Genomic DNA, 14,091 nt, shown 5'->3' with positions numbered 1-14,091 from the left:
TTTCGCTTTGCGCACTCCCAAAAACCCTTCGATTGCAACTTAGGGTCCCCTTCTAAGTGAACCACCACGCCACAATCAACAATGCAATGGGAATTAAAACAGCCATGAGATTTCATTTACCCTCGTGTTTGGCGGCACTTGCCTTTGTGTGCCCGGCAGCCTCACCTTCAACTTTCTCTCTCCCCAGTTTCCCAGTTGCTAGGAAAGGGCCCTTCTGCCAACCAGAAACTTCCCTGCCCTGGCTTTCCCACCTGCTGGAGTCTCCACCAGCTCTTGCTGGGACAATAGCAGGGGACCCCGTGGCCGCATCACCCGCCCGCCACCCCACCCCCAGTCCTGACTCTGAATGCCATGTGCTCAATTCCAAGGGCAGGAAAGCTGGGTGGAGGATCCTGGCTCCATGCAAATGGGCAGTGAGCGGTTTGCCCCCTGAGCCACACTGCACACAGCCTGCATAACTGCCATTGATGGTGAACTGAGCCTTCATGGAGCCTCCTCTGCCATCCCCGACTGGGGGAGCATGCTCAGCCCCCTGGCCACCCAAGCGGTCACGGTGCTCTGGACCCTGCCTCTCCCCCTACTTGACCACACTGGGATTTTGGACAATTCCAGACCAACTGAAGTCCTTGTCCAAGGTCCTCCAGACCATGAGCTGCTAGGCTGGGGCTCAAATCCTGCCCAGGCCTGGCTGCTGCCTGCAGGGCCTCTTCAGAGGCAAGGCCCGGAGCAGGAAGCCTGACTGTCCCTTGCCTCTTAGCTGTGAGTCAAGAGCCACCTTGTTCAGCCCCACCTTTGCCCTTTACCCTGGCCCCGAGCTCCATGCTGCACCTGTTGCCATCCCAGGCCCTGATGCCAGCTCTGCTCTGGCACATCTTGCTCAGTGGGGCACATGCCCAGGAAAAGGATTATCACCTCAAGGCCTCTAGATAACAGCCTGGTGCCTGGGCCACGGAAGGAGCTACTGGTACACAGGGGTATAAAGGGGAACTCTCCACGCTTGCAACCTCCACCTCTTGACTGCAGCGCCATGACCTTCCTCTGGCTCCTCTCCTGCTGCGCCCTCCTGGGCACGGCCTTTGGTGAGTGCCAGGGCAAGAAGAGGCTGTGAAGGCTGGAAGGGGTGATGGTCCCACCAAACCCGAGGCCAGCAAGGAGCAGCCATGTGCGGTGGTGCGAGCCTCCTGCTCTGAGCCTCACCAGCCCCATAACTGCAATGAGGATGCTGGACCAGGCCAGCCAGTGTTGGGCCCCTGGGGCGGAGGTGGACCTTCCTGGGGCTGCCTGAGGCTTCGAACCCTGTGCAAGGAAGGGGGACAGTTCCAGAGGAACAGAGAGTTCTTTGACAGGTTGGTGGCTCCCAAGCAGGTTCAGATGGTGAGCAGGTGGGCAGGTGTGGCTTGGCCCTCCTCAGCCCTTTCGGGCCCTTGAACCAGCCCTTTTTAACTTCTAAACTTGTGTTCACTATGCACCAGGAACAAGAAAGAGCAAGTTCCTGCTTGGTTTGCTAAGGCAAAGCGCCTTCCAGCCTTTATTACAAACTCTGTGAGGTCAGCAACTATAATCGCCCATTTTACTGACTGGAACGCTGAGACTCCGAGTGCTTAGGCCAGGCCATGACAGGGCCAGGTTCAAACCTGAAGAGCCCAGCCTCCCAGCCCATGCTTTGGCCCTGCCGTCACCTTGCACACAGCCTTTTGGGCTTGTTTGGGCTGGAGCATGCGCATCAGACTGAGTTGGTTGTCCCCAGGGTATTCCTGGGGTGGTGGGTCCTGGGTGAGACCTTGGCTTCTACCCCTTACCCCTATTCCCACCCTCAGGCTGTGGGGTCCCCGCCATCCCGCCGGTGCTGAGCGGCCTGTCTAGGATCGTCAATGGGGAGGACGCTGTCCCCGGCTCCTGGCCCTGGCAGGTGTCCCTGCAGGTGAGGGGGGGGCACAGCGGGGTATCGCCGGGCTGGGGGCTCTACCGGGGTCGGTGTTGCTGGTGTCTGGCTGGTGCTGACCCTCCCCCATCTTCCTCCAGGACAGCACCGGCTTCCACTTCTGTGGGGGGTCCCTCATCAGTGAGGACTGGGTCGTCACCGCTGCCCACTGCGGGGTCACGTGAGAGCCTAGGGTCCCCAGGAAATCCCTTGGGGTGGTTTCCTCCAGCACCGGCGATTTGTTTCTTAACTCCAAATCGCAGTTTCTTACTTGGAAATGTGTGGCAAACCCAGGTCCTCCCAGTCTCCCAAGCATCACTGGGAAAACACCCAGCAGGATGTGGGCACACGTGTTGAGATTCAGAGTTTCTCTGACCAACGCCAGCCCCGTGGGTGCACATGCACAGGGACACGCACACGCCTGCACACACATGAGCACCCCACACCCCGCATGGCCCTCCATCACAGCCGGAACCCCTTTCTCTGGCCCCCTCCAGAACCTCCGATGTGGTTGTGGCTGGCGAGTTTGACCAGGGCTCAGACGCCGAGAGCATCCAGGTGATAAACATTGCGAAGGTATGTTGGTCCCCGAGGCCAGGTGGGACCCCAGGCAGGGTGGACCCTCGGGAGTGTGCAGCCCAGGCTAACCCCCAGGCCGGGGGCAGAGGGAAGGGGCACCCCAGCTTCTCCTGGTCACCCCGGTATCCCATCACGGTGGGGCACAGCAGAAAGCAGGGTGTGCGAGGCTCCACGAGGGCAAGGCTTGCACTTCAGGACTGGGCCTGGGCCCCTGGGCCATGGAAGGAGCTGCTGAGTTGAACAAGCCCTTGTCCAGGGAGCAGCACGGAGGCTGTGAGGTGTCCCCCGGCGCCCTGTTTTTCTTCCCCATCGGCTTCTTCCCAGACTTCAGGGATGGCTGTCTGGCCCCACCCCGTAGGTTTTCAAGAACCCCAGGTACAGCTGGTTCATAAACAGCAACGACATCACCCTACTGAAGCTGGCCACGCCCGCGCGCTTCTCCGAGACCGTGTCCGCCGTGTGCCTGCCCAGCGCCTCCGACGACTTCCCGGCCGGGACACTGTGCGTCACCACCGGCTGGGGCCTGACCAAGTACACCGGTGAGTGACGAGTGACCCGCTGGCCGGCCGGGTGCAGGGGTGGGGCAGCAGTCGCTGATCACCCACCCCTGCCCTTCCAGACGCCAACACCCCCGACAGGCTGCAGCAGGCGGCCCTGCCCCTGCTGTCCAACGCTGCCTGCAGGAGGTACTGGGGCTTCAGGATCACCAAAAGCATGATCTGCGCCGGCGCCAGCGGCGTCTCCTCCTGCATGGTACAGCCTCCCGGGCTCTCCTGGCACCCTTCCCTCCCAGCCTGGGGTGGGTTCAGGCCAAAGCCCGGGCCAAACAAGGGCTTGGGCAGAGAGGAAGTGGAAGTAGCAGGCAGATCTCTTTCTAGGACCTGCCACTGTCACCCTGGGCATTCCTGCCTGAGCCATTGGGAAGACACGGCTCCTGGCAGGTCATTGATGACTTCAGCAGAGGGGTGCGGGGGCAAGGGGCTCTGGTCTCAGCCGCCATTCTACACGATTCCATTGATATCAGCGTCTGAGCAGTGGTACCTCCTGCAGTGGTAGGGGAGGTGATGAGCATGGTTGATGGGGAGTGGAGCATGGTGGCCCAGAAGGGTTCGAGAAGGGGTCCGGCAGTCCTTCCTCCTTCACGGTGGCCTCATGGCCAGCACCACCCATGCTCTCCTCCCATCAATCACATCAGCTCTAGTGAGCCTCTGTTAAAGGACCCCACCCCAAGGAATGGCTCAGACTTCTGGGGCACAAACCATAAGAGCTGCTGAAGTTCCACTGTGCATGTGCAGAGCTTCTACTGGTTGTCAGGCCTGGGACTGGGCTTGGGGAACAACATCCCGGGCCCCCTGGGCTGCCAGATCCAAGCCCCCTCCTCCCTGTCCTGCAGGGCGACTCTGGCGGCCCCCTGGTCTGCCAGAAGGATGGAGTCTGGACCCTGGTGGGCATCGTGTCCTGGGGCAGCAGCACCTGCTCCACCTCCAGCCCCGGCGTGTACGCCCGTGTCACTCAGCTCGTCTCCTGGGTGCATCAGATCGTGGCTGCCAACTGAGCCCCTGGCCTCACCCCGGCCTCCCTAGTGAGCTTGCTTCTACAAAGCCTCAATAAACCAGTGGAGGACATGTTGATGGTGTCTGGGTCCTGTGCTGGGGCTTCTGAGAGTTCCCTCTGCTTCTGAACTTGGGCCTTCACTGAACTAGGCAGCAGGGGGAGTCTGGAGGGCCCCTCCTTAGTCTACCTCCTGAGAGTGGCCAGGAAGGGCACGAGCAGGTAAAGGGGGCCTGGCTCCTCCCCAACCCCCACCCCTGGCTGTGGGCTCCTCACACGCCAACCACGGCTCAGCATGCCAGCACCTGCCCTGGGGAGTGCGCGGCTGGGGGTTGAGCCCCGTGCTGGCCCCACACACTTGTGATTCCAGGAATCCTTCCCAGGAGTGGCCCCCTGGTGCCAGGTGCTTCTCAGCCCAAGGACTCATGATAAGGAGGGGATGGCGGGGCAGGCTGCGATTGGTGGGCTGGGGGAATATATTGGGGGTCCCTCAGGCAGACCCCATCTCACCTGCTGAGCCACACGCCATGGCCTTTCTCTGGGTTGTCCTTGGCTTCTACCTTTCTGGCAGCAGCTTTGGTAAGTGCAAGGCTCAAGCGGGCCTGGCAGCCGCCCGGTCAAGCCTTGCCCATCCCCTGGCCCCGGCACCCAAAGCAGGGAACAGGAAGCACCCTGCCCCGCCTCCGCCCCTCCAGCAGCCCCTCTGAGCCTCCTTGGGAGCCTCTGGGCTCCCCACTCCTCCACTGCCTGGAGGTCCTCTGCATCCTGCCTGATCTGGCCTCCCCCATTCACTTGGAAGCCCGGGGGTGCTCTGGGCTCCTCCACCCTCCAAATTTGCCCCTGAGCTGTCTGAATTCTGCCTCGAGAATGTCTCCCACGTCCGTCCCTCTTGCCCTGCCCTCTACCCTCTGGACTTGGACAGCGCCCTGGGTTGCTGCCATCCCAGCTGGGGTTACACCCTTGCCCGAACCTGCTCCTGCTGCAGAATCGGAGGCTGTGAGAGCATCCAGGACTCAAGCAGGACCTCCTAGCCCTCCAGGACAGGACCCTGGGCTCAGAGCGGGCTGGACATTCCCCTCAGGGCACACAGCAGGCTGGGGAGCTGCCCATGTGGGGTGCCCAGGCCCAGCTCCCAGCACTGGGCCCCACTCCGGAAAGCCTTAGCCTCGGGGACGGCTCGCTAGGGCACCTGAGGGCAGCTGTCAGCTGGATGGGAGGGGGCCTGAATTCCTGCAGAGGCCAAAGCTCTAGGTGCCAAGATGCTGCAGAGGAGTGTCGAGTCGTCACCCCTGACCCCCTTGGCGCACCACCCACTGACCAGCTGCCCTGTCCCTGCCCCTCAGGCTGTGGGGTCCCCGCCATCGACCCCATGCTGAGCGGCCTGTCCAGGATCGTCAATGGGGAGGAGGCCGTGCCCGGCTCCTGGCCCTGGCAGGTGTCCCTGCAGGTGAGGGGGAGACTGGGGAGGGGCAGGCTGGACAGGGAGGGGTCAGACGGGAGGCGAGGCTGAGTCGCCCTCCCCCTCTCCCCAGACCAGCTCCGGCTTCCACTTCTGCGGGGGCTCCCTCATCAGCGAGGCCTGGGTGGTCACCGCTGCCCACTGCGAGGTCAGGTGAGGCCTGGGCGGGAGCAGCAGGGACCACCTTCACCCCTCGGCGTCCCCACCAGGCGCTGCCGCCAAAGGGGGAAAGGGCCTGGGTGAACCTGCAGGCAGAGCCGGCCTGGGCCTCTGCCTTCACGGCACAGACGGGGAGAGCGAGGCCCAGAGCAAGAAAAAGCTGCCTCCAGGGCAGCGCGCGACTCAGTGGCCCAGCGGCGCCCCCCTAGCGTGGGCGCCCCTCTGAGGAGGTGGCCATGAGACAGAGCTCCATCTGCCACCTCCCTTCTCTCCAGGAAGAGCCACCTCGTGGTGGCCGGCGTGTCTGATCTCAGCTCTGACGAGGAGGCTGTCCAGGTGCTCAGGATCGCTGAGGTGCACACAGCCCCGGACGCCGAGGTGGGCGGCTCCTGGGTGGGGGGGGGGCTGGAGGGGGCAGAGAACCCCCGCCAGCGGCTCAGGCTTGCCCTCCCCTCCCCTCTCCAGACGGACCTTTTTTTTCTCTTTGCCAAATAATCAAGCTCCATTACAGACACCGAAGGTTGTTTCCGATGACAAAACAGCCTGCTCACGGTAGAAGAAATGCCGAGTGTGTCCCATGCTATTTCCCGCCACGCTAGGGATTCCACCTGTTCAGCCCCATCTGGGTCCCTTCCTCAACACCCTGCCCCACTGGCAGGGAGACCCCGGGTCTCCACGCTGGTGTCCCCGCTCAGACCTCTCAGGTCCTGCCTCGGCCGCCTGCCCAGCCCCGTCTCCCGTTCAGGTGGTTGAGCACCCCCTGTGGAACCTGCACGCCTTGCGCAACGACATCGCCCTGCTGAAGCTGGCCACGCCCGCCCGCCTCTCGGGGGCCGTGTCCCCCGTGTGCCTGCCCAGCACCAACACCAGCTTCCCTACGGGTTCCCTGTGCGCCACCACGGGCTGGGGCAAGACCCGGCACAACGGTGAGTGTCCCTGCGGGGTTTTTTAGGAGAGGGACTCATTCTGGTTTTCGCTCTAACTTCCAAGCCCCAGTCATAAATTGCAAGTCAACAGATCTTCCGTTTCTTAATTTAAAACCCTCTTAGTGGAGTTTCCCGTCGTGGCTCGGTGGAAACGAATCTGACTAGCATCCGTGAGGACGCAGGTTTGGTCCCTGGCCTTGCTCAGGGAGTTAAGGATCTGGCGTTACCGTGAGCTGTGGTGTAGGCCGCAGACGCGGCTCAGATACCACGTTGCTGTGGCTCTGGTGTAGGCTGGTGGCTACAGCTCTGATTAGACCCCTAGCCTGGGGACCTCCATATGCCACAGGTATGGCCCTAAAAAGACAAAAAGACAACGGAAAAAACCTCTTAGTTAAAAACCCACCAAACATGACTTAAAATGAGGTTGAATAAAATAGGCGGTTTCTGAAGACACACCAGCCCTTATCGCCCTCTCTCACCTGCAGGGAGGTGGACGGCCCACGTCCCTCCAGACTGAGGAGGGGAGGGTGCGGCCGGCGCCCCCGAAGTCAGGGCCCCAAGTCCAAGGTCCAGGTCAGGGCCAGGCCTGAGCCTGCAGATCTCCCCTCCCGCCCCCCCCATCCCGGCTCCGCCCGGTGTTCTTCCACCCCCGCCCCCGCGGGACCTCCCGCAGGACAGGAGCTGCCAGGAAAGGGCAGCAGGAGGCTCCATCGCGGCTCCCCTCCAGTGTCCCCAGGCAGAAGGCCCTCCAATCCCCTTCGCTGGGCAGGAAGGCACGGCCCCTCCGCCCTCACACGGTGGGGCACAGCGGGCTGGGAGGCAGGGCTGGACTGCTGGGCTGGGCTGGAAGCACGGGCACCCTGCCTGGGGTGGAGCCGGAGGGGACCCCGCCGCGGGCGCTTTGGGCGCTTTGAAGGTGTCAGGGAAGGTGCGGAGCTCTGGGGATGGAGCGGGACGAGGACCACGCAGGGGGAGGGCGGGGCTCAGGCGGCCGCTGGCACGAGGGGCCCTGAGCCCACGTCCTCTTTCCCTCCAGCCCTCAAGACCCCCGACAAGCTGCAGCAGGCCGCCCTGCCCATCGTGTCCAGCGCCGACTGCAAGTCCTACTGGGGCAGCAAGGTCACGGACGTGATGATCTGTGCTGGCGCCAGCGGCGTCTCCACCTGCATGGTAGGACCGTCACTCCCCCCCCCCAGTAACACCCCCACCCCCACCACCCCCCTCACGCCTGGACACCATCCGCGGAACCTCAGCCCCTGCCCTCACCCCTCCAGTGGAGGCCTGGACCAGCACTAAGAGATGCCCCTGGGGAGGGCTGGCTCTGGCCAGGCTGGCGTGGGGCCTCCCAGGGTATGTAATGTCCCGCGGAGCCCATGAGCTGGATGTCTTCGGCCCATTCTACAGACAGCATCAGGCTGAGAGGATGAGCCCCTGCCCCAGGTCCCCAGGAGGGGGTGGCGGGGCTGGGGCTGCCCTTTGAACAGATCTAGGTGTCTCATGCACAGCCACTGGGCCCCCACTTGTCCTTTGCACCCTGGACTCGATCAGGTTGGGGCACACTAGGGCCCTGGACCCCTCTTTTCAGCCTGGGACTCAAGTCCTCTCTCCTCCCACAGGGTGACTCTGGTGGCCCCCTGGTCTGCCAGAAGGACGGAGCCTGGACCCTGGCGGGCATCGTGTCCTGGGGCAGTGGCCGGTGTCTTCCATTCTCACCAGGCGTGTATGCCCGGGTCACTAAGTTTGTTCCCTGGATTCTTGAAGTTCTGAAGGCCAATTGAGCCCCTGTCCAACCCCAGCACCCATCTGTGCAAAACTCAAATAAACCTCCTTGCATCTGCACTGTGTCTTCTCTGGGGTGAGTGAGGGGTGGGAGGATGGCTGGGGTCCCCTCTGTGGAGTTCAGAGCTGAGAAGGCTGGCAGATGACACTTTTTCACAGAGAGGGGGAAGCCGAGGGCCAAGTTCATGTGCAGAATGGTGAGAGCTGGGAGCAGCGGCCCTGGTTCTCACCTTACTTAGGGTGCCAGACATACCCTGAGTTTTCTAAGAAGGGGTGAGGTCTGGGTCCCCACCTCCCAGCTGGGAGGCCAAGTCCATGTGTGCTTCAAATAAGACACGGATTTCCACAGGCTCTTCGTCCTAAGAGCTAAGTTCTAGATAAGGTCTGGGAAAGAGACTTTCTCTGCACAGAATCACAAACGCCCCCGCAGCGCCCTCAGCCAGGAGCTGGGACCAAAAGGCCCCCGCGGGGCTCGGCGCTCACGGGCTCCTGTGTTGCTCCCCCCCACCCCGCCCCATCTGCCTTGGCCTTGGCCGCCTGCTTGGAGCCGTGCTGGACTTGCCCCCAGTGCCGCTGTGCCCCTGGCTGCTGTGTCCTACCGAGCCTTCGTCCTCCTGGCCCAGGCCCACTTTCCCAGGCCCCGCTTTTCTTCTGAAGGGGCCCAGCGCCTCCTCCCTCTCCCGAGAAGCCCCCATGGCCTCACCATGCCACCTGAGGCACCTGGCCTGTCCTCCCGCCTGTGGCCCTCCGGCCTCTTGCCTCTCCCACCTCAGGAGGCTGCTTTTCATTTTTTTAATTTTATTTAAATGTAGACTATTAGTCAAATGATTGGAAAATCAATAATGAAAAATAGTTTTTTAGGGTTTTCTCCTGGTGCAGAGGCAACACACCACAGCTGCGCTTGCCCTGTCAGGGGACACGGCCCCCTCCCAGGGCTGGTCCGCCCACGGGGTCACCTGAGGCCTTGGGGGCTGAGGGGTCCGGGAGCCCCCAGCCCGGCTCCAGCGCTGGGCCTGCAGCGTACTCAGGAAAGTCTGCCAGCTGCCCTGGGCCTCGGCTCCAGGGCCCAGCTCTGCTCAGGCTCCTCTGAGGAGGCACCGGCCCACGTCCTGCCCCGTCATGAATATATACAAATCCCTGGACAGTCTGGGGCACCAGGCCCGGGCGGAGCCGCGGCTGCCTGTCCCCACGCCTGCGGCACGGCGGCTCTCTGGGGCCCCCCACGGCCCCCCTCCCCTGCCCTCTGCCCTCTGGCTGACGGCTCTCAGGCAGCCGCCAGCTGGCCCAGGACCCGGCGGAACTGCTGGGTGCTGTGGCCCAGCTCCTTGACCCTGTCTACCATGTCCTGGGCGGCGGCGGGGGACGGGTACTGCAGGGCGGCGGCCTTGGTGGTGGCCACGATGCCACGCAGGAGGTCGCACAGCAGGTTGCTGTAGTGGGTCACCTGGCTGCGCACGTCGGCCGCCTTGGCCTGCCGCGACAGCGTGTCCCCGATGAACACCAGCTTGTGGGCGCTGAGGATGACGAACTTGCTGTGTGCCACGAAGATCTTGGGGGGCTGGTTGGTGGCCACGGCGGTGAAGAAGGCGTCCACTGCGTTGGTCAGCGTGGTCAGGTTCGCCTCGCACTGCTCCAGGTAGAAGAGCAGCAGCTGCCGGTCCGAAGGCCCCAGGCCGCCCGTCCGCCCCGGGGCCAGGGGCTGGGCCGGAGTCCAGTTGGCCAGGTCGTGGTCTATGGGCCGGGACACCTCCTGCTCCAGACGCTCAAACTGCTTCAGCTGGGGCAGAGGGAGAGCAGAGTGAAAACCGCAGCCGCAGAGCCAAAGGGGCAGAAAGGGGGCCCTTCCGAAAAGCGCCCACGCTCAGGCCCAGCGGGCAGGGGACGAGACACCTCCGTGCTACTGGCCGAGCCTACATCCCCGCCTGCCTCCCGGACACTCGCCACATAACGCTGCCACCACCCTCAAGAGGTGTGGTTGCATTTATACAACATTTCTTAATGACAAAATGACAGAAACGGGGACCACACGAGCAGCGGCAGCGGGGAGGAAGGTCAGCCCCTCGGTGTGGACGCTGTTCCCGGACTTCAGGGGCTGCGACCGTGGGGGAAGCGGGGAGAGGGTACATGGGACTGCTCTGCATGCCGTCAATTTTCCTGTGATGCTGGAAACATCTCAAAATGAAAAGTTCAAAAAGTGTTCTCCGGAACATACGCATTGTAAAAAGACTCAAATACATTAAGCAGGAAAAAAAGACAGGTTATTGCCCGGAATCCCATGCACCCAGAAATCTGTTGAATGTCTGGTAGATTATCTTGCAGCACCACACGCTGACAAGGAAAGGACGGGGCATCTTCTGGGGCATCTTCCGAGGGATCTGGGGGGAGGGGCTGAATATGCCGGATGAGTCGTGCTGGGGCCGGGGGTGACTGGTACCCAGGGTTCCTCTCCACTGGGCGGGCACTGGGGGGACGATTCAATTTTATACACGTATTAACCTTTCCCCTAAAAAACTTTAAACAAAAGCAGAAAGATCATGGTATTTATACATTTCAGAAAACAAAAATTCACGTGAAAACTGGCACGTATTCTTCAAGCTGTTTTCCTTTAAACATGAATATTCCCATTTCCTTTTTGTGCGTGTGCGTTTTTTTTGTCTCCTTTTAGGGCCGCACCCTTGGCATATGGAAGTTCCAGACTAGGGGTCGAATCAGAGCTACAACTACCAGCCTACACCACAGCCACAGCAACGCAGGATCTGAAGTAAGTTTGCCACCTACACCTCAGCTCACGGCAATGCCGGATCCTTAACCCACTGAGCAAGGCCAGGGATCGAACCCGCAACCTCATGGTTCCTAGTCAGATTCTTTTCTGCTGCGCCACGACGGGAACTCCCCCATTTCCTTTTTAATTAGAAAACTGGAAACACAATATCTAATATTTTATAGCCTATCTTTAGCACCAACTTAAGAGACCAGTCATCTCATGTCACGGAGTCTGGATAAGGCAGGTGGTTAAAAACGTCCACCAGCAGCAGCCTGGTCTGGGCAGCGAGGTGGGAGCTGAGGCGTCCTCACCACAAGCTGGTTCTGACTGGGTGGCTGTGCACAGACCTGACCTCCGGTAGTTGTGCCTCTTCTAACCAAGGTTTCAGGCATTGCTTCGCTTAGCAAACCAACATGAAACTAGCTCTTCCTAGCACTTAAAACCCTCTGACTTTTTCCCTCTTAGGTGGCTATGTGGTGAAACTCACTTGTTTCTCTTGTCCAGCAAGAGAATACACTTTTTTTTTTGGTTGAGCCTGAGGCATGTGGAAGTTTCCGAGCCAGGGACTGAACCCGTGCCACAACAGCAACCCAAGCGGCTGCAGTGACAACGGCAGATCCTTAACCTACTGCACCACAAGAGAATTACCCAGAACATATTCATTTTTGTCCTGTTTTACCTCTGGTGGATCATTTTTATTCTCTGACAAATTCCTATTTTGGGGGTGGGGGGCACACCCACGGCATATCAAAGTTCCCCGGCCAGGGATCAAATCTGAGCAGGAGCTGTGCACTGAGCTGTAGCTGCAGCAATGTTGGGGACTTAACCTGTGCCCGCACAGCAACCTGAGCCGCTGCAGTCAGGTTCTTCACCCACCCTGCCACTGAAGGAATTCCTCTGACAAATTCCTAATAGCTACATAATTCTTTCTTTTTTAGGGCCACACCCGCAGCGTATGGAAGTTCCCAGGCTAGGGGTTGAATCAGAGCTGCAGCTGTCAGCCTACGCCACAGCGATGCCAGATCCGAGGTGCGTCTGCGACTACACCGCAGCTCATGGCAATGCCAACTCCTTAACCCTCTAAGCGAGGCCAGGGATCGAACCTGACTCCTCATGGATACTAGTCGGGTTTATTACCACTGAGCCACGATGGGAACTCCAGCAGCTACATGATGATTCTGTACAAATGCTCATCCTCTGTTCAGCCAATGCTCTACGGATATCTGGCCACAGCAGGGCCTCGGTACTGTTCACTGACAGGGAAGTGGAGCAACAAGCAGTCCTGCCAACACATCTCGTGTATTTTATCTGTACTTGATGTCTCTGACTGAGAGACTCTAGTAGAAGTCTAGTTTCTCACACACATTCCTTTCATTCTAGCTTCTAGTAATTTATCTAAGGGAGTTACGATCAGCACAGCTTTGTTGACAAAGACAGCTCTGGGAACCACCTGAACGTCCACCACCAACAGACACTGCAATGCTGCACGAGTCCAGGGGAAGACCAAGGAGAGAAAGCACGTGACCGTCTCCTAAGTCCGTGGAGATGCCATATCCGTACCATGAACCCCTCCTGCTTTGCTGAAATGGCCTAAGCAGGGCGTGTTGTCTACTCGTTTAACTCTCACACAGACCCCAACACGGATACAACTATGCTCCCCGCTTTACATTGGGGGAATGTGGCTTTGAAAAACCCATCCTACGTCAGGGTCTCTGGGGGGCCGGCGGGGGGGTGCTGGTGGCTCTCTGCCCAGGGAAGGTGGGGTGAGGAAAACTTTCTGGGTGATATTTCTGTGTTCACTTTGTACTAGGCTGTATTTTAATTTTTAAAATCTTCATAATGAGAATAAAAGTACCCCGTGAAAGAAAATATCCCTTTCCTACTCTCAGGAAAAGCGCCAAGATATGAAGAAAATCCTCTGTCTGTAAATAAACACAGCAGTACTGTTTACAATAAGAAAAACAGGGTACCACATAAACGTTCAACCATAATCGACAGAGGTGGCCTGCAAAACCAATTTATGATGAACATTCAACAGCATGGAAACATCCTGAGATACAAGTGGATGTAACTGTTCACAAAGCAGCATCTGAAACATGGAGAGGGGCCCCTCTCCAGGCAGGGGCAGAGCTGAAAACCAGCCCCAGAGTGTGGTGACTGCCCCTGAGGGCCAGTGGCATCATTTTTGGTCTCATACTTTTCTCCGTGTGGTGAGACATCTACCATGATTACTCTGATAATAACCTAGATGCCAACCCAATCAGCGCACAGGGACAGTCATGGTGGCGCAGGGAGGGCCCGGGAGGGACGCCTGAGCTGGGAGAGGCCGGGAACCGAGTGCCCTCACCTGCTGCAGCTCCAGCTGGCCCTTCCCCTGCCGCATGATGTTGCCCTTCTCCAGCAGCTCCTTTTGGGTCTTCTCAAACTCCTCCTTCCCCTGGAGGACAGACACAAGGATGGGCTAAGCCAGGAGCCCCCATAGGCCCAGTGGGGGCGCAGGGAGAGCGGTGGCCGCCAGATGGCGCTGCAGGCCGCACCCAGGCCTGCCCCACAGCCTGGGTTGGGGGGGGTGGTGGAGTGAGGGAAGGGGGCGGCTTCCTGAGGAAGCAGTTCTCCTAGGCCTCCTTCACCTCCTGACCCCAGGAAGGGGTGAGGCCCACTGCACATGGCCATGGCCATGGCCATCCTGTCAGCTCCCCCACCAGGAATCCCATCCAAATCCCTCCCCTTGGCATACAGGGTCTGCCCACCCCTCCCTGACCCCTGGGCCTTATCACCTGCTGGCTTCCAGCCTGGAAGGCCACTCACCGGGATGTCCACTTTGCTGGCATCCTGGCCTCTGCTCAGAGGCCCACCCCACCCCACCTGCCCATCGTCTTGCTTCCCCCACGCCTGGAAGTATCTTTGTTTTTGCGTGTACTTCAGAATTCATCTCCCCAAAGAGCACAGGCCA

The 14,091-nt window shown here is 60.1% G+C and overlaps 3 protein-coding genes across 8 annotated transcripts in view; 2 read left to right on the top strand and 1 right to left on the bottom strand.

Annotated features, from left to right (window-relative positions):
* The first annotated feature begins 960 nt into the window (after nt 1-960).
* Nucleotides 961-4,055, top strand: LOC100621820 (chymotrypsinogen 2). The gene is made up of 7 exons (XM_003355750.5): nt 961-1,079; nt 1,818-1,921; nt 2,023-2,102; nt 2,419-2,497; nt 2,859-3,039; nt 3,120-3,253; nt 3,894-4,055. The coding sequence occupies exons 1-7, from the start codon at nt 1,028-1,030 to the stop codon at nt 4,053-4,055; spliced, it is 792 nt and encodes a 263-aa protein (XP_003355798.3). The 5' UTR covers nt 961-1,027.
* Nucleotides 4,056-4,548: 493 nt separating this feature from the next.
* On the top strand, nt 4,549-8,434 carry LOC100739735 (chymotrypsinogen B). The gene is made up of 7 exons (XM_021093783.2): nt 4,549-4,630; nt 5,395-5,498; nt 5,584-5,663; nt 5,945-6,023; nt 6,415-6,595; nt 7,632-7,765; nt 8,212-8,434. The coding sequence occupies exons 1-7, from the start codon at nt 4,579-4,581 to the stop codon at nt 8,371-8,373; spliced, it is 792 nt and encodes a 263-aa protein (XP_020949442.2). The 5' UTR covers nt 4,549-4,578; the 3' UTR covers nt 8,374-8,434.
* A 721-nt stretch (nt 8,435-9,155) lies between these two features.
* BCAR1 (BCAR1 scaffold protein, Cas family member) overlaps nt 9,156-14,091 on the bottom strand; it is a 43,004-nt gene continuing 38,068 nt past the window's right edge. For all 6 annotated transcript variants that reach the window (XM_084959557.1, XM_021093776.2, XM_084959560.1 and 3 more), the window contains 2 exons: nt 13,486-13,575; nt 9,156-10,151 (listed from right to left, as the gene is read on the bottom strand). In XM_084959557.1, coding sequence (XP_084815683.1) covers nt 9,639-10,151; nt 13,486-13,575 — 603 coding nt within the window. In that variant the 3' untranslated portion in view covers nt 9,156-9,638. The remainder of the gene's footprint in view (nt 10,152-13,485; nt 13,576-14,091) is intronic.

Source organism: Sus scrofa, chromosome 6 (genome assembly GCF_054392235.1).
Source record: "Sus scrofa isolate SSC_HxYL_T2T_F1_AM1 chromosome 6, Sscrofa_HxYL_maternal_Yorkshire_Landrace_v2.0, whole genome shotgun sequence".
NCBI lineage: Eukaryota > Metazoa > Chordata > Mammalia > Artiodactyla > Suidae > Sus > Sus scrofa.
The sequence above is the reverse complement of the archived record's forward strand: the minus strand, read 5'-3'. Positions and strand labels throughout refer to the sequence as shown.

Coding starts and splice junctions, on each gene's coding strand:
- LOC100621820 (XM_003355750.5), top strand. CDS start 1,028: ATGACCTTCCTCTGGCTCCTCTCCTGCTGCGCCCTCCTGGGCACGGCC. Junction 1,080..1,817: donor CCTCCTGGGCACGGCCTTTG/GTGAGTGCCAGG, acceptor TCCCACCCTCAG/GCTGTGGGGTCCCCGCCATC. Junction 3,040..3,119: donor GGGCCTGACCAAGTACACCG/GTGAGTGACGAG, acceptor CTGCCCTTCCAG/ACGCCAACACCCCCGACAGG.
- LOC100739735 (XM_021093783.2), top strand. CDS start 4,579: ATGGCCTTTCTCTGGGTTGTCCTTGGCTTCTACCTTTCTGGCAGCAGC. Junction 5,499..5,583: donor CCTGGCAGGTGTCCCTGCAG/GTGAGGGGGAGA, acceptor CCCTCTCCCCAG/ACCAGCTCCGGCTTCCACTT. Junction 7,766..8,211: donor GCGGCGTCTCCACCTGCATG/GTAGGACCGTCA, acceptor CTCCTCCCACAG/GGTGACTCTGGTGGCCCCCT.